Source organism: Talpa occidentalis, unplaced genomic scaffold (genome assembly GCF_014898055.3).
Source record: "Talpa occidentalis isolate TD23 unplaced genomic scaffold, MPIMG_talOcc4v2.1 talOcc4.16, whole genome shotgun sequence".
Lineage (NCBI taxonomy): Eukaryota > Metazoa > Chordata > Mammalia > Eulipotyphla > Talpidae > Talpa > Talpa occidentalis.
In genome coordinates, this window is record NW_023601653.1 from 83,622,602 (window position 1) to 83,646,512 (window position 23,911).

General features: G+C 36.4%; 1 protein-coding gene across 5 annotated transcripts in view; it reads left to right on the plus strand.

The window, feature by feature from the left end:
* The window catches only part of SLC16A7 (solute carrier family 16 member 7), a 125,212-nt gene extending 101,559 nt beyond the window's left edge, over nt 1–23,653 (plus strand). For 4 of the 5 annotated variants that reach the window (XM_054696738.1, XM_054696739.1, XM_054696740.1 and 1 more), the window contains 3 exons: nt 8,276–8,419; nt 11,339–12,157; nt 14,179–18,071. In XM_054696738.1, the coding sequence (XP_054552713.1) occupies nt 8,276–8,419; nt 11,339–12,157; nt 14,179–14,450 (1,235 nt within the window). In that variant the 3' untranslated portion in view covers nt 14,451–18,071. Of the gene's footprint in view, nt 1–8,275; nt 8,420–11,338; nt 12,158–14,178; nt 18,072–23,465 lie in introns of those variants that run through there. The other variant, XM_037515091.2, reaches the window with a different exon arrangement.
* The last annotated feature ends 258 nt before the right edge of the window (nt 23,654–23,911 follow it).

Consider the following 23,911-nt stretch of genomic DNA (forward strand, 5'->3'; position numbering starts at 1 on the left):
TAAATTTTTGAAAAAATATGACTTTGCTTATGTCGTATTTCTATGTATGCTTAAAATTAGCCAGTAAGCTTGCAAAATGTCCTCAGACACCTTCCAGAAACAACTTTCAGAACTCAATATATCTAGAAGTTATTTTTCTTTAAATTTTCTCTGTTACAAGTCTTTACACGAGAAAAAAAATAGACATCAAAGCTTCTTTCTGAAGCAACAATGAAATCTAAATGGCAAGATGATCTGATGATCACTGTCATTCATTTAAAAAATAAATAAATGAATGAGCAACGGAACACAATTTTAAAAATTGAGTTCAATCCTTCCTTGAAGTTATAGTTCCATTATGTTTCTGCAAATTATTTTCATAGCATGGAATATTTCAGTACTTTTTTCTTCCTTTAATAACATTGGGTATAAATTTCAGGTTTTTAAAAAAGTTTTCTGGCTTCATAAGGCACTACATATTAATAGAATTATTCTGATTGAGCTTTATTCTATTATAACAGGTTTCATCAAAGTGAGATAATTATTAAACAAAAAATATTTACCAGAAAAACTAGGAAAGACTAGGCCTCCTATGTATTTATAGACAAATATTCTTTATTGCTAGCTAAGTAGATAGTTTTTGTTCTCAATTATATTTCTTTTTTGTTTTGCTTTCTGTAGAGATAAGTAGTGAGTAACTTGTTTACATGATAAAGTAGAGAGCAATAGAAAGTATTTGATTTTAGCAATATCAGTTCTTTGAACCTGCTAAAAATCACATGACTTATCCTCAAAAATTGCTTGTAATGATCTGTTGGCTAACAATTCAATTAAGGCTTCCCTGAACTTTATAGAAAATAGGGAATTGGGGAAACCATCTCACTTACAGAAGAACCGTTTTCCAGTCTATAAATTTTTCAACTTCTGCAAAGTTTACCAAAACTTATCAAATGATAAATAACTCGACTTCTCTTTTTATCATTAAAGGCAAATGTTTCATCTAATAAGGTAATAAATTAAAATAGATACCTTTTCAATATAGTATTTGTGGTTAAAGCTATTGTGTGTCACATGCTTTAAGACTATATTAGTAAAAATATTGGCAATGCAGACTCAGAGGTCCCCTCCTGCACTGTCCCTGAAACTGCCTAATAACCCTAGCTTGCCCTGTGTCTCAAAGCCTTCTAACTTAATTAGCAAAGTCAGTCCCTACTCTCAATCTAATTAGCTATATCAGAGTTCACTTTAGTCTGAAAATGTTTGCATTGATTTTTAAGTTCAAATGAATATTTTAATATGCATTTGAGGATTATTATAAAGCACTGAGATCAATTATGGGATACTTCTTACAGAGTTAATCCAACACTAAAATGTTGTTGATCTTCATATTTATATATTTTTGCAAAAAGATTAAAAGCAAGAACAAATCTATAGGCTGTTTCCGATGCTGACTATGAAATGACTCAGTGGTACGTGATGTCAGTTTTTGGAGTTGTTGGGTTTGGGGTGCGGGGTCCTTGTGTGCACTCTGGAAAAGGTTTCACCAGCACCGGTGAGTTTCCAGGTGAGTTTCTCCAGGACACAGAGATGTCAGTTATATCAAAAGGGCAGATTTATTATAAAAGGGAGAGAAGAACAAAGGACACTTGCACAGACACAAATGGGCAGAGAGGGCTGCCCCGAAAGGGACAGTTTTGCTAAGAGAGAGGCCTGCATGGTCACAGTCAGGTGGCCCGAGGAGCTGCCTCTGCTGAGGGGGTCAGTGAAGAGAAGCCCAGGCAGGGTTCAGGGCACAGGCAGGCAGGAGGCTGCTGCCCTGCAGAGGGACAGAGTTGGGGAGAAAGGAGCACCTGCTGGGCACAGGTGGGCAGTCCTTATGGCCCATCTGTGCCCCTGCGGAGATTGCACTGATATAGACCTGTTCTCTGTGGGAGGGGCTCCCTCCTTCCCTGAGTGGTTTGTTTGTTGTTGACTTTGAATAAACTGTGTAGAATTTGAAAGGGCCCAGATTTCTACACTGACCCTCCACCTCCATATCTTCACCTTCTGGTCTGCATGGCTGACACCCCCTACAGCATCTGATGCCTGCTGGGATCTGTGCTTTGTGATCTGGGCGTTGGCCCTGAGGGTCTTAGTTCCTATAGCTGGTTAATGGCTGTTAATCCCTCTACACCCACCTCCAGCCCCTGGCATTGTGTGAGCCTGGTTTCTGGTCTTGTGGCACCTCCTTTCCAGTTTTTCTGTCCTTACCCTCCATCAGTATGTACTTAATAGTATTATTTATGAAGTAGGAATATGACAGAGAACAGTATTATTTTTGTAAATATGTCCCTGAATGTGTTTTAAGGCTCAGGTGTAAATATTCAGAATACTTCACCTTTATATCCATAATTGTGAATTTTTTCTATGAATTTAAAGGAACAGAGAATCATATGCTACTGAAATATAATTGGTCCAGCTGCTACCTTCCTTTTTATTTATGACTAACATAAACATGTGGTAACCTAGTAAACATCTCATTACAATTAAAAAAATAAACTTCAGTGATTTGAACTGCACCACCTGTTAAAAAGGTGCTTTATTTTTCAACTAATGGAATGTCCTACGAATGGAATGAGTTAAATTTTGAAACAATCATCTTTAACAAACATTCATATTTATCAATGCGCACTTCACAGTGCTGTCATCAGCCTCTCCCTCAAGCGCAATGTCATCTCTGACTATAGTTAGAACTGAAGTCAGTGAAAAGAATGTTGCTACCATAACCTGCAATATATATGATTTCTGAACACTTAAAATCCCACATACTCCACTGCATAAAACCTGCATTATTCTCAACAGTAATATGCATAAAGCAAAGACAGTCGGAGGCCTTCATGGTGGTTTTGTGTTTATTTTTGCTTGTAGCAATTGTTAAAAAATAGCCAAGAAACTCCCTTTGCTGGTCTCTAGAAATTTAGTCTAGTACATGTGGAAATCGTTGGTTAAAATAACTGAATCCCCAACATCCGTATGTCCTTTGGAAATTTCCATTACCTCCAACCTTAACTCCCAGTGAAAAATCAGTAATGTAGAGACATTCCAGCTTCCTCTGCATAGAATCCACTGGTGTCTCCCTGAGCCCGGCAAGCGACCTTGGGATCTCCTTAGTAGCTGCCCTGAGCCCTCCGTAGTAACTGTTTCAGATCGGAGTTTCAGCTGCTCATTTCTTTATTGTCTGAACTCCCCTCATTTACTGAATTCCAAGTACTTTAAGCAGAGTAAGAGCCGCAGCAGCTTCCTCTTCTAGGGGAAGGAGTAGTAGCTTTTTACCTTGGCAACCAAGGAAGCACTTAGAAAGCCTGGCCTAGAAACGATGTCTACGTGAGTGTTGATCGAATGAGGATCTCTCAGCACAGGTAACAAGGCGTAGGTGTGTGCAACTTTAAAAGCAAACTTAAAACTCACTCTGGCCTGGTGGATTTCAGCAGTCATTCCGTCATGTGAATTGAACTCATCTTAGGTGGGAAAAAATAACATTTCGCTTGCTTACCTGGGAAAGTTTTTGTTTTTACTTTTACTTTTTTTTTGTTTTCTGTTTTTATTTTAAATATTAATTTCTTCTTTTATTTGTGGTAACATTAGGATTTTCCCCATCAGGTATCACCACCATAGGGTACCTGCAGCCAAGCCCCCCAAAGTCACCCCATAGTCCATTGTGCTTCCTCCTCTTCCCACCTCAACCCCTCTTGGGATGCTTTAGTCCTAGGTCTGGTTTCAAGGGCTGGCTTTCTCTGGTTCTTAGTCTGGTTTCTCTGTATTCCACATAATAGTGACACCATCCAGTATGTCTCTTTCTCCTTCTGACTTACTTCACTTAGCATTTTATTTTTATTTATCTTTTTAAAGATTTATTTATTGATGCATACAAGAACTGAGGTACAGGCCAGAGGTGTGGGGGATGAGAGGATTCACCAGAGACAGAGTGGGGAGCAGAACTGGCGGAGGGACTGAAAACACTGCTGAGGGGAGCAGCAGGTGAGTCAGGAGAGGTCTGCTGGGCCATGTGGGTATTTCCCTGGCTGGGGATCAAACTCGTGCTGCAGAGGCTGCGGATAGCTTCATAGGTTGCGTCTTAACCCCTCGCGCCACCAGGGAGGCCCGTGCGAACCTTTTTAGATGTGGGGATTTGATTCCCTTTGAAAGTATCGTCTCCACGACTGCGTGAGTACAGATGGCTGGTTGATAACTGGAGAGACTCAGATGCCTATGACTTTAGAGCCACAGCCAGTTTTTTGTTTGGGTAGTAAACACAGGTAAATTTCTATAATTGCAAACAGCTTTTTCCCACTCCTGCATTAGTGCTTTTTGTCATTTGATTTGACAGGATACCATGTATACAAATTTGGAATAAAGCAAATGAAAAATAAATTCTAGCAGTTTATCATTTTTTCTGTTCGTGTTTATGCGATGCATACAATTTTTACATAGCTCAAATTGATAGTCAATTCCAATTCATGGTTTTAGATTGATCAACTATATTGTATGAAATGTTTATTACATAACATACTCTCTAAATTTTCTTACAGCATTTATCATGTACTCATGCAATACATATACACATACAAAAGAAATAAAAACAAGCACTCTGAGTTCATGCTTCTGAAACAGAACAATATACAAAAGAATAGGTCAGTTCATATATATGGAGGTCATACATTTTTAAAGTATGTAACACAGAATCATCTGTTTATCATCCTATGCAAAACTCAAAATGAGCAGTAGGAGAGACATTCTGTATTCAGTGTCCACCCCCAGGTAGGTGAGTCACTGGAAGGCTTCTCAGGACTCTGCAGCCTCTTGCAGGGCTGTTATTCAGTGCCGTGAAAGGATACAAAAGAAAGTCAGTGGAGAGAAGGGTGCGTTGGGTGAAGGGTGGAGGAAACCAGGGGCAAGTCCTCTCCCAATGCAGCTATGAAGGAGGGAAGTAGGGATTTAATTCCTATGGCAACTAGTAGTGAAAACACACGCTACGTGTTGTTGACTAAGAAGCTTTTTTTTTTTTTAAAGATTTATTTTATACAAGAACCAGGGTACAGACCAGATGTGCGGGAGGGTGAGAGGACTCACCAGAGACAGAGTGGGGAGCAGAACAGGCAGACTGACTGAAATCCACTGCTGAGGGGAGCAGCGGGCGCGGCAGGAGAGGTCTGCCGTGCATGTGGGACCCTCGCCAGCCAGGATCGAACTGGTGCTGCAGAGGCTGCAGACACCTTCACAGCGCTGCGCTCCACCGCCTGCGCCACCAGGGGAGGCCCACGACTGGGAAGCTCTATAGGGACTCGGTGCTTAAGGTTTCCGTTGGCTGCTGGTCACTAAGTCTTTCCCCCTCCAGCTTGGACCAACATTCCAGACTCCAGAAGGAAAGCAAGCGGGTGTTCCGTATAAACCTCATTGTGTACAAAATCCTTTAGGTAGAGCAAATCACTCTAGGAAATGTTGGGAATGTTTGGGAAATCCGTGTTCTCAGATGGTCACCGAGAGCCAGGCAGGTCTGTCTGAGGATAGCAGTGTGGGCCCGTTTGGATGACTCATTTCGGAACAGTAGTTAAAAGCACAAGGCTTACAATCCAATGACCCGGGGCTCATATCACATTCTACCATTTATATTGATGTGATCTTGACCAAGTTATCTAACCACTTTGAACACCTCCATTTTATTGACTGTTAAATAGCTTTAAATAGGCAAATATGTGATTGGATCACCATGGATGTCATATGCAATAATGCAGGTCCAATTCTTAGCACTCTGCCTGCAAGTAGTAATAGCTTGATAATGATGGTGTGTATGGCCGCTGCCTTGATAGAGCTTAGAACATAATGTCTCAATAAGATGCAAACAAAGGAAATACAAAGGAAATAAATGTTTTGTTTTCTGAGTGTGTGTGTGTGTGTGTGTGTGTGTGTGTATCAACTGTAAGTGCAAGAGGGGTTTTCAGGATGGGCAAACATATTCTAGTTTATAAGAATCCACAAAAGCTTCTTTGTCGAATAAATATTCCTTTGCTAAGTGTTATGGAACCACAACTATTCAAAAAGTAGCTTTTCAAGTCAAAGAAGGAGCTGAAATATGGGTGGGGCGGCTCCGTGATGAACCCCACATCTACAACCTCATAACTAGCATCGAAGTGGCTGTTATATTTGATGTTAAAAATTCTGGAAAGGTTTGGAAGCTGGATCTGAAGAAATGGGTAGATATGTCAGCCTAAGACACAGCCTGACACTTCTGTGACTGTTTTTGGAAGTAAGGCTTTCTTTTTAAGGAAATAAAATAAAGCACTTTGATAAACAGTAGCGATGCTTTCCTTCGATGTGGGCTCAGATAGAACTCTCAGCAGGTGGAGTTCTTTTTTGACATAACTAATGATTAAACATCATGATTACCTGAAAAATACATGCTGAGTAAAAACTTCCGGAATGATTGAATTAATAAATGAATGAGCTCTGAATATAATTAGACCTAAAATTCATCAACAAGGGACACCTGTGAGGCTAGCTCATGATTAACAAAAATCATGTCTGATAAGAATGTATTTATTTGAAACTTCTTCCTTTTTTTTTTTTTTTGAAAAGTCAAACAAAAATCACACCCAAGAAATCTGTCTGTAAAATAGAGGCTACCATAGGGGCGGGGGAGATGGAGAAAGAATTGGGATGGGGACTCAGTGCACTGCAGTGGAGTCTGTGGGTGCCTGGTGGTGGGTGAGGTGTGGTAATGCACATCTGAAGAGGTGTGGTCTTGGAGCTCTGAGTCATATTCAGAGTTGTGAACCAATGTCACCTCAGTGAAAACAGAAAGAAAATAAAGCAAGATATCATCTTCTTTGTTAATAAAGTAAGCCAAGCTATGTATAGGATGAAGAGAGAGGTTGTATGATGCTGTGTTTTAGATTTAAGATACCTCCTCAAGCTAATACTTGGCATTAGAGATTCTTTACAAAATAAGGTATATTTTATACTATATCATAGTATAAATGGTTTTGATTCACAACCATTACAAAGCAGCAATATTTTGACATTTTATTGACATCTAATATAATGGGATAAGAGGCTTCGGTTACTTCTTAATAGATGCCATAAATTATATCTTTTTCTTACTAGAAAAAAGATTATAGATGAATTATGCAAACATATCCCTCGTAGGATGTCATTTAAATACACTATATAAAATAAAATAAATTCATGGTAAGTTAGAACTCTCATTGCATCAGGACAGATGTTACTGGAGAAATTAGCAGATCAAAAAAAAAAAAAATGCCAACATCGCTCAGTGTTTTCTTTAGTGCTACCTTTAATAATCTCAATAATGGTAAGAAGCCTTGATGTGGTTATTGCAACCTATAAATATATCAATAATTATTTGACATCACTGTAAATTAAGTTGTGATTTATAGCCTATGCTGAAATATAAACTTATACCATTTAGGCAACCACACTTATAAAATGTAGTGCTCAGTTAGCCCATTCGTTAGTTATCCAGACAACACAAAGGATTGATACACATAATATAAATGATACAGGGGAGGTTATTGTTATTAGTCCAAATAATTGATTAATGCCTTTGAATCCATTCTGATAGTGTAGCATCTGTCATATCATCCATCACAGTTTATAAAATAACTTGATTATTTCTTCCTCTGGACTATAAAACCTTGAGGATTATAGTTGTGCCTTTATGTTTTTATTCCTGGTATGTGCCAACTGGCTTTATACAAGGAGCTCAAGAAATATTGAACTGAACTGATTTGAGGTAAATTGAAGTGAATTAGCTAAGTGATTTTAAAAAATGAATAGAAATGAATATGAAATTTCCAAACCTATATCCAATAATGAATCAAAGTTAATCAATTTATTCTGACTCTGTTCCTTACAATGCTTCTTAATGAAAACACTCATCGCTTGCATTGTGTACGTGATCATATTCATATAATTTTCAGGTGACCTTCACCATATCAGAGAGTTCTGTTCTTCGCAGGTTTTTGTTATACAGATTTACCTGCATTTATTAACATAATTATATATTTATCTATGTCCTGTGGGAAAACTTTTGTATCAAAGTTGAACTGTTATGACCATAACCAACTATATGTAAAATACTTCTAATTTATTATTTTGTGTGCTTTCACCCCTGTGGTTTAAACTAACCCAGCAAGCTGATTGGAAAGTGTTGGAAAGTTTTGCTTATATCCCGTGTGAGCGAATAACTTTTCTTTGCCCATTAAAGTTTACCTTCTCCTTACCCTTCTCTGCTCTGCAGGTCCCATAAGTAGCGTTTTGGTGAATAAATATGGCAGCCGCCCCATCGTAATAGTAGGAGGCTGCTTATGCTGCTTGGGAATGGTGGCCGCCTCTTTCAGTAGCAGCGTCAAGGAACTTTACCTCACTGTGGGGTTCCTGGGAGGTAAGTCAAGTTCTGTTTCCTGCTTGCTTTCTCCTTGGCAGTTCTATTGTTTGCAAAGCTCTTTAAGAAGTGCCAAAAAATGGGAAATTCTTATTTTCTTGGAATTCCCTTTTTAGGACCATTCATAAAATATTCAAGTATCTTAAAGGGTTTTCTGGCATATTGAAATATGGGCTCTAGAATGGTCAAACTCATTGCAAGAATTGGGGAAAAAGTTATATGTTATGTGTGTGTCAAAAAGAAAACAGCGGGGGTTTGTTTTCACTGTTTTTCTCTTCACTCTTCATTTAGGGGCCTCTCAAGGACAGACTGTCTGGCATATAAACAGCTCCGTTTAACAAAAATAACCCATTAGTTATTACTATTTAGAGTATCTTACTTGTTACCCTTAATAGGTTCAAAATACCACTCAAAAGACATTTCCTGGACACACTAATTTAGCTTTAACAATATTATTGTTGTCTATATTTTCGGTATAGATCTGGTTGGTATACCTGAGTCTCCTTGCTAACTTATTCTGTTTAAAAGTTTTCGTAAGGCTCCTTCACTAAACCCAAATATTTTTCAAGGATATCCCGTCATTTGATTATAGCTGTTTCTCATGTAATAGCGTCCAATTGGCTTGAATACGTGCATTTAGAAAATTCTGTTTTTATTAATCTCACCTGCCATTGAATTAAACAATTCTACATTCACAATTTTTAGAAAAATAGACTTCAGCATATAAAGAAATTCAGTCTTTCACTTACATCCATAAATATATTTCCCTTTTATAATCATGTTAGATTTGTCTAAACTTGCATGTATGTACCATTTGATGGGAAAAATATATGTAGATGTAGTAAAACCTACAATAATAGTGATATTAAGGTATTTCTCTTTACAGTGTACCTCCAACTGTCTTCCTTTTGTGATGGCAAAATTACTGTTCGAAATTGCAAACAGGAATCTTATAGCTAACAATTGCCATGGTGGAGGGCATGCCCTTTCCTGTGTAGAGACATACTAAATATGGGACTATAGAATTCAGCTGGACCTACTAGATGTGTTAGGGAAAAGATGATTTTGGCATTACTGTGCCACAGATGTCGACAGCAGTATGTTATTCTAACTTCGACTCCATTGGTTTAGGTCTTGTAGACTTTGGGACTATTGAGTTGAACATTCAATGCAACTACCGGGGATTTATCTGAAATCATTGTCAGCCAGTATGCCTCGGGTTTTGGAAATCAGACAGTCCAGCTTCACACCTGACTCAGCACTCGTGGCTCTGGGGTCAGGGATGGCTGAACCTCTTAGTGACCTTGTCTTTACAACAGAGGGAGAACTTTCTTTTGCAGCTGTTGGAATGATAAATGTAAAAAAAAAAAAAAAAACAAAAACAAACAAACAAAAAAAAAACATACGGTACTTTACAAAGTGTCCAGCATTTGTTGTTTTTTTTTTTCAAATAAGTATTAGTAAATAATGATAATTGCAGTATCATTTGTAAGATATTAATCTTACAGTTCTAGAATTTACTTGACTTTGGTAAACCATCCTTTTATTGTTGTTGAAAGAATAGAGTTCACATAGTCTAAATATTTTTTCCCATTGTACATATAGTGAAGTAGTTGAGACATTTAAATCTTTTCATTTCAGGTTTTTTTTTTTTTTTTCGTCATGCTGGTGTAGGAAATAAATGTCAACTGTCTCCTAAGGAGAACATGAATTAATAGTTGAAGGCAAAATTCAGGGGAACAAAATGGGGGTGGAGGGAGGCAAGGGATGGCATAAGATAAAAAAATTTTAATTTTGAAACACAACGTCTGGGTTTTAATTTGAGTTCCTCCACTTATAAGTCTCTTGACCAGTTTTATTATTTATATACTGGATCTACTTGCAGCTAATCTATCTATTTTACTGGTAAGGCTGAGATAGGGTGAGAGAACATGCCGCCCTGTTATTCTTCAAAGCATCTTGCTTCCTTTGTGTCATCTTTTAAGGACCTACCTGCTCACAGACAGTGTTCGTATTGAAGGGTTTGAGTATGTGTACTCAGAATTAAATGTCCAAGAATTTGTATATTTAGCCCCGTTGCAATGCTGTTTCAATATATGTAAATTAGCAGATGCAGAATTGTAAAATAAAAGCGTTTTAAAATACTAAATATAGAAAAATGTCTAGGTTAAGTAGAAAGAGAGGTAGCTGATATAAATCAACTTTAGGTACTATTAAAACAACCTTATTTATTACTATTGATGAATTGTACCTTGGCAAGATTTCAGAAGTAATTCATTTCTTAAAGGTGGTGCTTAAGCTCTGCCAAGGAGTTCCCTAGAGAGCAAGAGTTTTTGACTCCTAAAAATCGGCTTTAATCCCTAAAATAGGAGTGTTTTTCAAGCAAAATGATGCATTTATTTTTTTGGTTAGTATGCATGTGCATCTGTATTCGTGAACGATCGAATGTGAGGTATCTAGAGTATGAAATTACATGTTTATTACTCTTTTTTACTACTTGCATGGTTTTGAAATAAATATCCGGGGACATGTAAGATTTTTTAGAAATGACAGTCTTTTTTGATCTATTCACATTCCTTCACTCTAAATATATAGTGGAATGTGTGATGTGTGTGTATATAGTAATATATATATAATATATATATAAATTAATCTCTTCTGAATTCCACAGATAAATTAAATTCTTCCATTTTGGAAGAGATTAATTTATCTGTGGAATTCAGTGATTGTGATTAAAAATTAAACATTTTGTCCTAGATTCAATCATTGAAACATCAGTAGAAGTTCTTGGTTTTCTGTTGTGCTTTCACATGAGAGGAAATGAAACTGTTATGGATATTGTGTCCCATCCCAAGGGTGGTTTCTTTTGTGAGTCGCCTACTGTATCTGCTTTTCTTCTTTTTGTTTTCTTCTTTTTAGGTCTGGGCCTGGCCTTCAACCTGCAACCAGCCTTAACCATCATCGGCAAATACTTCTACAGGAGACGGCCTGTGGCTAATGGATTGGCCATGGCAGGAAGCCCTGTTTTTTTGAGTACATTGGCTCCTTTCAATCAGTACCTTTTGAATACTTTTGGCTGGCAAGGGAGCTTTTTGATTCTGGGAGGCATACTGTTGAATGCCTGTGTGGCCGGGGCCCTCATGAGGCCAATTGGCCCCAGACAGACTGCTTCCAAGTCTAAAATTAAGCTTGACGTAGCATCAGATGATGCAGATGTGAAGAAAAGCCATAAGAAGATGTCGCTCTATCAGAAAGTCAATAAGTATTTAGATTTCTCCCTTTTTAAGCACAGGGGCTTTCTGATCTACCTATCAGGAAATGTTATCATGTTCTTTGGGTTTTTTGCCCCCATTATATTCTTAGCTCCATATGCTAAGGACAAAGGCATTGATGAATATTCTGCAGCCTTCTTGCTGTCTGTTATGGCTTTTGTAGATATGTTTGCCAGGCCTTCTGTGGGATTAATTGCAAACTCCAAATTTATCCGGCCCCGAATCCAGTACTTCTTCAGTCTTGCGATCATGTTCAATGGATTGTGTCATCTCCTGTGTCCTTTGGCACACGACTACACGACACTTGTGTTATATGCCGTATTTTTTGGGCTTGGCTTTGGGAGTGTTAGCAGTGTCCTTTTTGAAACTCTCATGGACCTCGTTGGCGCTGCAAGGTTCTCCAGTGCGGTGGGACTCGTCACCATTGTGGAGTGTGGTCCTGTTCTTCTTGGTCCTCCCCTGGCTGGTAAGAATATTGCTCATCTGGGAAAGCAACATGCATAAAATTACTATCTACTAACTCTTATTTCTTGGTAGTGCATAATGTGGTTTGTGATAGTAAATCTAGAATAGCTCTAGCGACTGGGGGATGTTAAGTCTCAGTTTTATCGTGAATTTTAAAATTTCACAGTTGATTTTATTTTATTTTTTTGATTTATTTATTTATGCATACAAGAGCTGGGGTACAGGTCAGAGATGCTGTGGGGGCTGGGGGTGAGAGGACTCATCAGAGACAGAGTGGGGAACAGAACAGGCAGATTGACTGAAGTACACTGCTGAGGGGAGCAGCAGGCGAGTCAGGAGAGGTCTGCTGCGCCATGTGGGTTGCTTGCTGGCCCGTGGGGAATTGAACTCGTGCTGCAGAGGCTGCGGACAGCTTCATAGATTGCGTCTTAACCCCTTGTGCCACCAGGGAGGCCCTCACGGTTGATTTTAGACCTAAGTGTGTTTCAGGGTCTGGGTCTGTGAACTTAGAATTTAGGTCAGCTGGATAATCAGTAACATAGTGATTTTCAGGTTTTGTCCATATCAGTTGTTTCATGCTTTGAAAGATGTCTCCCAAAACTAAAATGTCATTTCTTTATGCTGGCATTGGTGAGTAGATTTCTGTTGCAATTAAAATGAGTCAAAAATTAAAAATAATGCTCTTAAGCAGTAAGACTCCGTTTTCTCATTGGAGTGTCTTGGTTGTATTGATAGGGTGCTTGTTACAAGTCAAGGAAGAATGCTTTTGTAGTATCACTGGTAAGAATATATGAATATACTTATATATACCTGTATAGGAAATGCAGAAATGAAGGGAAATTCATTGGGAATCACTTTTGATCAGGATTTATATTCCATATTTATAAACCATAAAGATTACTTTTAGATTTTAAAATCAGAAATAGGCTCAACGTTTCCTATAAGGAGTAAGGACAAAGATAACATAAAGGTTAATTTTTGAAGTGAAGTCTTTATTTAGCGATAGATTAAATGTTATAAATACGAAACAAATATTATATTTGATGTTATACATATTACGTACCATTTGTGAACCTCCTTTGCAGAACCCCCTGTGTGTTGGTTTGGCTGAAACAGAACTTGGGTATTCTTTGAGCCTCCTGGCCTGCCCCCTGGTGACCAAAGCAACTGCTGGACTAAATATCCATTTTTTTTCAAATATTTAAATCAAGTTTTATATTCCTATTGACATCAAGGAACCATCTTGAAAATGGGAAAATGCATGTTTAATTTGTTAATATTGAGGCATTATTGGTCTTTTGCTTTTCTCTTCTTCACATGTTCAGAAATTAGTGGTGTGGTCCATCAGTGTTGTCCAAGAAGTTTGTTTAAAACTGTTTTGTAGAGTAGTTAAGAATATGAAGTTCAGACATACCTGGATTAGAGTCCAGATTCTGCCACTTACTGGCTGTATAACCATGGCCACGTTACTTCCCAGGGTTCTTATAAGAATAAAGTGAGATACTGTAAATCAAGGACTAGACTATGTCCTTGATTTAGCTGCAGGTACTTCATAAAAGTCTTTGTTTTTCCTAAGGAATGTAATTTTCCCCTCTTTATTGAAAAGATAGGAAGCAAGAAAAGGATAAAACAATCCCTATATATATATATATCATAAGTAAATAGGTTGATAAATATATAATATGTACAGGCATTAAAAATGTGCCTTACAGATGTGTTTTTGAACATATACACACGTATGTACCCAGTTTATGTTGGTTGTACATCTTTTGTGTATACATTTTTATCAAGGTAAATAATTTTTAATAAATGAAACATACTGGTAATATAACGCTGTGTGTACCTATGTATGTTTTTACTATGAATATATGGAATTCTTAATCTAAGTTTTCTTTGTAAAATGTCCTTTAATATTAAAAAAGCAATAAGTATGCATTTTGGGGAAGAACTTATTTTAAAAGTTTATCATTTTATGATAAACTATTAATTATGCTAACTTAAAGTATGTTCTTTGTCTTTAAGGTCAGTTGGTGGATAAAACTGGAGAATATAAATACATGTATATGGCCTGTGGCGCTGTTGTGGTTCTAGCGAGTGTGTGGCTGCTCATTGGTAATGCTATAAACTATAGATTGCTTGCGAAGGAAAAGAAGTTGGAAGAAGCAAAAAAGGAGAAGATGCACAGTCCTGATTCCACAGAATCTGAACCATTGAACAAAAGTAAACATTGCGAAGTTAGTATCAAAAGTTCGAGAGAAGGGGCCGCTCCTTCAGAAAGAGAGACTAATATCTAAAAAGAAACACATCTCTGGTTTCAGTGTTTATGACTTTGCTAGGACTTTTCCCCCCAAATATCATTTTTTTTTATTGTTGTGGTGAGTCATAATTAAGGATGGAGATGATATTTTTCTCAATGGCAAATTTTAATGAAGTCTTTTTAACATTTTATTTGGTTCCTTAAATTTGAGATTCTACATAGAGCGAATCTGTGCAATGGGTTTAATTAAGTGCGTGACTCTGATCGTGGTGGCTGAATAATTTTAAAGTCTTCTAGAGACTTTCAGGCTTGGTTATAGAGATGTGAGTTCCAATCCCGGTATAAGCAGTGAGTAGGAGGATGTTTAATCTCATAAAGTGACCCGTCTCCACATATCATTTTTCTTTTTGACACTAAAGTATCAAATTGAAGGAAAATGAGTTTTTTCCCTCTTGTGTGCGTACATATGTACTCCATTCTCTCTTTCTCTCTCTCTCGCTCACACACACTCACACAATTATGCACACACTCATAGAGTGTCTGGAGGAAAAAAAAAAGACCAGTTCAAGGGGGATATTATCACTGCAATTTTTTAAATAAAAGAAAAACCCACAGAATAAAAATAGATGTATTGTATCTCCATTGTGCTTTACCATGTGGATCGTAAAACCCGACAAGAACATGGGTGAAAACGAGGATGGTCTTAATCTGAAATTGCAAGTCACTGCTGTAAAAAAAATTGCATTTTTTAAATAAATTTGAACAAAAGAAAAAACTCCACTTTAAACCATTATTTCTGAGCACTGTTAGGTTTGATTAATTCACGCACATGATTTTTTTGGAGGGAGGCGTTGAGGACCTGGTGCTAGAGAACAGAACCCTCAGACAATTTTCAGAATCCTCAGTTAATGTGTAAATCAAGTTAAAAGCCTAAATGACTCCTAGCAATAAGCTACGCCCATTGATTTTAGAAGAGGCTACCTAGAAATCTATAATTTGATAACCAGGGATTTCTTTTAAACAGAACTTAATTCAGACGAACCGTAATACTGCAGCCTCAAAGTGGAACCAGTCAGAATCCTGACTGATAGGTTTACAAATAGGTCAAATTCTAATTTTTCCCAGCATACAGTGATGATCAAAGGGTTCCTGCTGGGAGTAATCCATCTGATTAAAACCATCTAAGAGTGGGAGGTGCTTCTAATGAGGCTGCTAAGCTCTCATTTCCCTCCCCTTCCCAAAATGCAAAAGCAAAAAAATTAAAAAAAAAAGAAAATTACAGACCTTTTAACTCAGTCTCTGAAAATACCTCATTGTCTAAGAAGAACAGCACTTGAATTCCCTCCTCCCCAGGGTGAGATTTCACGCTGCCTGTGGACATAACTAAGCCAGGAGAATGTAAGAAAAGGCTTTTGGAACTGAAGGCTGAGTGTGACTTGATAGCCACTTGTGCGGTGTAGGTAGAGCTCTTAACGCGACAGTGAGAAGCAGGCAGTGCTGCGGCCCAGGCTAAGAGAGAAGAGTTTCTCGTTCCCATCGCTCTACGAAAGCATCTGGGAATCAGAATCACTTTTGAATACAGAGGCCTAGGATAGTTCTGTTTGTTCCGAACTGTAAATACCATTTCAAGTGAAAAACGTGCTTTTAAACAAGAAGAAATTGCATTATTACGACGAGTTATAAATATTTATATCTAGAATCTGAAATTTAAATGAAGTTCATGATTAATAAAAACATTGAGTGCTTGATTATTGAAGTGATGTCACTCTTAAGATGTCGAAAGGAGTTTGCAGTACATTTTTTTTTTTTTTAATTTCTGTAGAGGTAGGTGCTATTCTTCTTCCCTATAAAATTGCTCCTGGATACCAAGCTTTTGTGTTGGTTCATGTTAAGGATTTGATTTGTAAATATATGCACTGTTTAGGTACGTGGATTTTACCTAAGTTATATGAAATTCCATCATTCATTTGACGTTTGCTTATTTCCATATGAAGAAGTATTCATATTTTCAAATATTAAGTAAAGCAGGCTGTGCCAATAAAATAGGCAAATAAATCAGGGACAATGTGACAGTCTATGGCTATTTCAATTTAATTCCATCTAATCTTGAGTCTTGAATTAGCTTTTTCGTATTAGTGCTTTTACATCTCGCTCTCAATATATTCGTCACAAGAAATGCAACATCATAAATTGTGCAGAAATTCTCACACCGTTCCATAACATGTCGTGAATTCTTTGAAGATACACATTTAAATTAATACAGATCTCAGACCCCCAGGGTAAATAAACAGCAAAACAATAATGTGGAGCCCTAGATTCTGCTGGGAATATGGGGGTGACTCCATCCCGCAGCTTTCTCCATGGAAGGAGTCATATTTACCAGGGATGAGTTTATCAGGGCAAGCCAGTTTGTGTCTGTTCTGTTGCTCCCGGGTCACCTTACCTCACTTTTCATTTCAAACACTGAGTTTATTAAATTGTTAGAAAGAGGAAAGGGAAGTCAACCTGCACATCCACAGCGCACGAGCTGAGGCATCAGTCCTGCCCCAGCGGCACTGCACACACCACAGATGGGCCCAGGTGCGGACTCCCGGACATAAGGCGCTTTAGAATGAAATCAGAGCACCCTGGAAGCAGGGGTGCAAGCTCACATCCAGGAGCCGCAACTGTTCAAGGGCAAAGTAAGCTTGTCTTCATGTTCACTCTTCCCGTTCCTGTAAATGTGTTATCCCTGAAGCCCCTTTTACGTCCCATACCTCGGTTACAGAGTGGTGCAGACGGCAGTGAATATAAACCAGGGTCTCACGATCATTCTCAGCATAGTCAGCTTTAAGTTGGTCCATGTGTGAAAACGGAGCACCCCCCGGTAGTCACTATTGAACCTTAGACATGCCTCGTCTACTGATAGCATGTTGGCGATCCATCGCCTTGCCCTCACCCTGCCTTCTTCCCCAATCCCCTTTGTGGGTCTAACCAGCACACACTTGCGAGTCAGTGGGTTGCTCTGGTGTAATTTATCTTGGAAGACAGGATTTTTTCTCAGTATGAATTCACGTGATTCATAAATTTCATTTCTCTATTTCCAGCCACCTTGATTCATGGGCTCCTCTTAAACACTAGGAAATAAATAGAATAACTGTATTTGACTACGTATTTTTAATCTAGTTATCTTGACTTATCCTTTGACAGCATATGGCAATTAAAATATAGAAAAGACCCAAGATGTGTGATATGCTTTCCTATTGATGTTATAAGATACAGTAATATCCTTCATCAGTGAGTTGACACTTATTTTGCATTTGAAAACGTACATTAAAAAAACTCTCGAATGTAAAATGTAGATTTTTAATACGATTTAAAAGCATGATTATGTTCCTTAGGGAGAAGGCATGCAAAGTGGGAAAGAAACTAAATTATGCCCTACATTTTGCTTATATAATAAGATTTACTATTCAACATAAAGCATCATGGGTAGATGGGTAGTTTAGTGGCCTGATATAGCAGGATATAGCAGGATATAGGATGTCATAAAACCAGAACTGAAACTCAGTTTTATCTCAAAGCAGAAAGAGCCCCTAGGCTGTTAATGTTAGAAGCTGCAGAAGCAAAGTCAAGTAAAATGGAGACTCAGAAATGTAAACACTACATTGTAAGTCAACAGGTGTAACTGCAGTTTGCATTATGCTTATTTAATGTTTATTAGACATTGTGTTTGCTATAACCTAAATATATTTTTGGGGTTGCCTGTTTTTCTAGCCAATGCAACATCCAAAAAATGAAAAAATATATATAGTAATGTGTGCATAATAGCCATAATTGCTTTTATTTGTCCTCTTTCGTGAAAGTAATGGCATTTACAATATATTTTCTCTGAGGTTGGATTTAGAAGAAAAATGCTATTTTTTTATAAACAATTCCCATATTTGTTGCTACTTGTTATGACTCGAAAATAAAAAGCACTTACTATGAAACATGTTCATAAAATCTTAGTGATGCCCATGTATAGGATTATTCCGAGCTACCAAAATTTCATAAATATTATAAAATGCAAAGAATTTGGTTAATGTATACAGTATTTTCATCAGTGAATGCAACTAGCCCTGCACCCTAACTCATTTCTCAAGTTACCTTGAATATCCGTATTGTCTTTCTCCTTTCTTTCCATTTGTTCTATAGCGAACACAAGTATCATTACTTTTGTCCTTTCTCTATATTTTTGACATCTTTGGGATCTGGCTCTCCTTTAGCTCCATTAGCTAAATAGCTCTATTTCAGATGGCGGGCACACTCTCAAAGTCTCGTATCCTTCACATAGTCACGATGTTGTGTCTTGTCTTTATTTGTGACGCGCAGAGGTAGCTGTGCTCTGGAGCTAACGGTCTATAATTTTGCCCATGGCAATTCATATTCAAAAACTTAAGTGACTGCAGACTTATGCTTTTCCAGATAAGGAGAGCACTGATACTCTGGAAGATTTTTCTTTGTTAATGTGTTCTCCATTGAATGGTAAATACATCATTGAAGATGACTTTCGAAAATTTAGAAAATTCGATCATCTTGCCCTTACTTGTCCTTGTACTTACTCCTGGGTTTCTAATTTTCTTACAATGCCTGACTACTTTGAGAAGCAAAGTTTACCATCACAATGTAACGCTGTTCCAGATCATCCTGCAGGTTCTTGCAATGCAAGGATATCACTGATACATCAGATCAACTAGATCCCTCACCCCAATGGTGCATGATCCCAAAGAGCATAGCAATTATTTAGATAAAAATTAAAATTGCTGTCATTTCTTGTGTCTTTTTTTTAGGTTTTGATTTCTCTCTACCTATGTACAGAATTTTATGTTTGAAAATGCACTTATCCGTTAGAGCCCCAACTATCAGTAATTAATTAAGAAAGCTTGTATAGTCAAAAATCATAATCTTTCCTGATAAGTAAAAATGAATAATTCGTAGAGTTCATGTCTTTTTTTGTAGTTCAGATTTTTCTGCTTTACTGTCGATTGCTTTTGCACTATCGGCTGTAACTCTTTATAAGGTCCTTCCTACAGTTGTGGTTGGTTGGTTTGTTTTTAGTCTTTCTCTTACTGCTTTTTTTTTTTTTTTTCACTTTATTTCACTTAGGTACAGTCAGTTTGTGGAATAATTATTGTAGTATTGAGAATGATCCTTTGAGTTCTCTACCTTAAGAGGAAAAGTAATACTACAAAAATCAGTTTTGACTTTAATGGGGCATATGGTAGTATTTTTAGACCAAATTATTTCTCCCATTGCAATTTCATGCTGCTTTAATGCCAACCTCATTTTCTATAATTATTTTTAAAAGTGATTTTGTTTTTATTGTTTTGCAATATATAGGTCAAATTCTTTATCTTTTGTTATAATTATGGACATTCTTTAGTAAACATGTTTAGCATAGAATAGGGGCTTAGATATGTACTTCCCCTATTTATACGGTCTCCTTATTTTTCAGTCTTCTTATGTACTTGTGAGTAAGGTAATATTCAGGACTATTTAGTAAGCAATTATTCAGTGACCATGAATTCATTACTATTCCAGCAATTTTTTTTTCACATTAAAAAAAAATCCATTGTTTTAAATACAAACATGACAAAATAATTAGAGGTCTGTGTGAAAACATATTCCATGTCCTATTAAGTTGTAAAAAGTTAAGAACAGATAAATAAAAGATTCATCTGCAAAGAAATCTTACTCAGACCTAGTTTAAATAGTTTGTTTATTAAAGTATAAATTTCTGATATGTAATATATTAATGGACTTTATTTTTATATTACATGCTTGCTGTTTGTAACTAATATCTGAATATTTCTGGATTAGGGGAAAAGGACTTGTGAACTGAAGTGTTTATTTTCTAGGCATTAGATACAATTGTATTTTGATTTGTATTGTATTTTGGTTTTGACATATTTGCATATCAAATTGCAAACTTAATTTGTTCCATCTTCTCAAGCCTGAAATATTTGTTAGATATCTGCATTTTTACAGACTAAGAGGAGAACAGTCTAAGGGGTTTGCCTAGACATATATCTATACTGTAAATTAATCAGGGTTGAAAATTAAAACCAGGTCTTTTGACTGCTAACCCAGTTTTTGCTCCATACGTAAGTCATCCTATTTGTAATGATGTACTCTAATACAATGATAAATATTTGTTTGGAAACACATAAACTTACTTTATAAATCCTTTTTTATTTCCAACATGAATACATTTCTCCTACTGATCATAGTTTTCAAAATCATGTTTTTAAATTTCATTTGAAGGATATTTGCTGATTCCCACAGGATACAATTCTGAGTAAACTGGGCATAATCACTAGTGAGATGAACGATATTGCACAATACATCTTGCTATAGCAATATAGTGGTCAAAAAAAACACCATGATATGTTTTGAATCCATGTGTCAATATTCCATTTCTTCCCTTTTTTGCTGATGTTTATATTTTATTTTAGAAGCGTCATTCACTTATGTGTTTCCTAAAAGTATGCCAGAGCACACAACATGCAAGAAAAAAATTATTAAATTACTAAGTCATATGCAAGAATTTATTGACATTGTGTGACCTTGAGGAGAAGACCTCCATAATAGTTCTTGATCTAAGATCTTGGGAGGGAGGAACGTATTAGTAGGATTAGAACAATCTCAAAATTTCCTGCTTTTAAAATGGTTATTTCACCTAATTAATAATACTAAATTAATAATACTAAATAATACTAATTAATATACTAAAATCTATAGGAGGTGTCTAGAAGCAGTAAAACTAGTGTTTCTCTTATCTTCGAGGTACCATCTTCCTCCATCCCAATCTTACCTAAATAAATATTCTTTCTCTAGTTTTTTTAAATTTCATTCCAGCAAAAATGCACTCCAAAAATATAGGTCTCTGGTGGTGCAGAAGAGTGATTTCTATTAGGAACTTGTTGTGCAAAAGCAGTAATCTGTACACAGAATTTATGTGCTTAATTTATGAAGAGTACTTACCCTCAGAGCACACTTTAATAACACTTTGGGTCAATTCATGTGTCACACTAAAATCTTTCATGAATAGAGCCCTAAGCATGTGTGCAGCCAGTGATGTATTTGGGTAGATTCGGTCAAACTGATCCCCATACTCTGACTGGCACTGCCATTGTGACAGGGGACAACTTTCCATAGCCACAGTGAGTTATCAACTAAATATAAGGTTCCCTCTTATTAATGACACAAGAATGTGGTTGTGTGTTAGATATGAGTCAGGTATAGCAATTCCTATGTTGAAAATGGAAAAGCGAGGTCTTTCTAAATATGCGTTTAAATGTACATTTGATTTGAAGTTTTTCTTTAAAAGCACTTCCATCCAAGTGGCTTAAACTACCGTGCTGCTTGCTACCTCCTGGAATGAGTAATACTCTAGTTTTTAGGGTTTTTTTGAAAATATTTTATTTACTACATGTATTTCTTCAACAAATACTTCTTTTGTGTTCTCTTAGTACATTTGGGAAAATACTAAAAGTAAGATTCTCGCAATAAAAGTTAAACATAATGACGTGTTGCTAATCATATAGGTATAAGAAAGACATTCCCTGCAAAAGCCACAGCTAAATTAACTTTTGCAAGAATTCTTTCGGGGTTGGATATGGGGTTTATCTATAAATTATCTTTTAAATGTGCATCATCTCTTAGGCTGTATTTTTATGATTTTTAAGTGAAAAGAAACAAGGTGTTGTTGATTTGTTTGTCCTCTCAGCATCTTAAAGACCACTGAACAGGCCCTCCTGTTGCCACCTAGTGTATCAACAGTGGTTACTAAGATAGGAAAATAAAGAAAAGGGTAGCTTTGTTTGACTCTTAAGGTGATCCAATCAGTCGTTTTAACATGACAAATCATGGCTGTACAGATTTCATTGTTCAAAATATCAACACGAATAAAATCACTGAAATCTCCTACCAATGAATGTATGTAAAGTGACTGTGATTAAATCTTGAAATGCATATTTCTGTAATTTATATATATATATGTTATATATAAAGCACATATATATTATATATGGTAGTGTCAAACTGAGCAAACAAAACGTGTGAAAGAAAATTAACTAAAAATGAACAAACTGGCGTTGTCATAATGTATGTATTTTGTTTTTTTAACTAAACATAATGTAGATTCATTTCAATAAGCAATATATCGTATTGTCCATCATTTAAAAAATATAGTGCTACTTCCTTTTTAGGCAAACTTGTTTCAATACTGAATTATTTATCACTCAACTTTCTTTTAAAGTACAGTAGTATGTGGACTTAATTTTCTGGGAAAACCTGTTTTGGAGTTTCTAAGTTTCACTACATAAAGAATTTGAAATTGAAAGTCAAATTCCTCTGTCTGAGTATATATATTTGCCTGTAGGTTTTAATATGTTTTCAGATTCATCTCTTTCTTACTAGACTGTGAGCTCCTTGTGGACAAGGATGTTATCTTAATTACAGTAATAACTTTCAGGCCTAACAAAGGGTGAGGCACAGAATAATTCTTTATTGAAATGAATTGATGAATCTATATTAATAAATGAATACTACAGTATTCTGTCACAGACTGAATGTATATTAGAAAAATTCTGACTAATGTTCAAAATAAGATCTAGAAAGCAACAACTTTAGCATTTTTAATCTTAGATTGAAGAGCTGTTTTGATTTGATTTGATCATCAAATATTCTATGCAAATGCTGAAATATGCAGCAGTTAAACTTCATGTTATATATTGATTAGCTTTATTTTCTTTACAAATTAGAATGGCTGTTTTTAGGCTTCTTGTAAATAAATGTTGACAATCATTTTATTGACCAAAGGTGCTACTTATTTGCCAATATTTACCTTGATCATAAGTGCACTGTCTGCTGAGTTTTAGTTCTTTTTGTGGGAAGGCAGAGGGAGGCGTGTAAAATCATTAGAATATCTTTTTTGTGAATTATGCAAATTAGCATTATACGTTCCTTTTACTCTAGTATTATTGTGTTTTAATTATTTTTTCTTAATGCTCACTATTTTTTATTGCAGGCCCGTGCTGTTTCTGAGAAAGTATATGCATATATATTTATATAAGGTGTATGAGGGGAAACCTGGATTGCTTATGAAATTAATATTAAAATGACCAATAAAAGTTCCTGTTTAACTTTTGAAGTGATCCCTTCACTGCCTTTTCTTAAAACCATTAAATGCTATGCTGCTATGCGAATTCAATAAAATTTTTGACATCTGCTCAAATGTTCGGCCATTTCTTTTTTCTAAATGTACATGACTGATCAATGTCAGCGGAAGTCAGAAATAGTCAAAATGCAAGCCATTCCTAGGGACCAGGATGAATGTCCACTTTTTTTTTTCCAGGAGAACTACATACACCTCATGAACTAACAGAGGGAACGCTCTAAAATTCAAGAAGACATTACCTGCACCACAGATACTCCCCTTCCCAGCCTACTCTTCCCACTTTATCTTTTAAAATA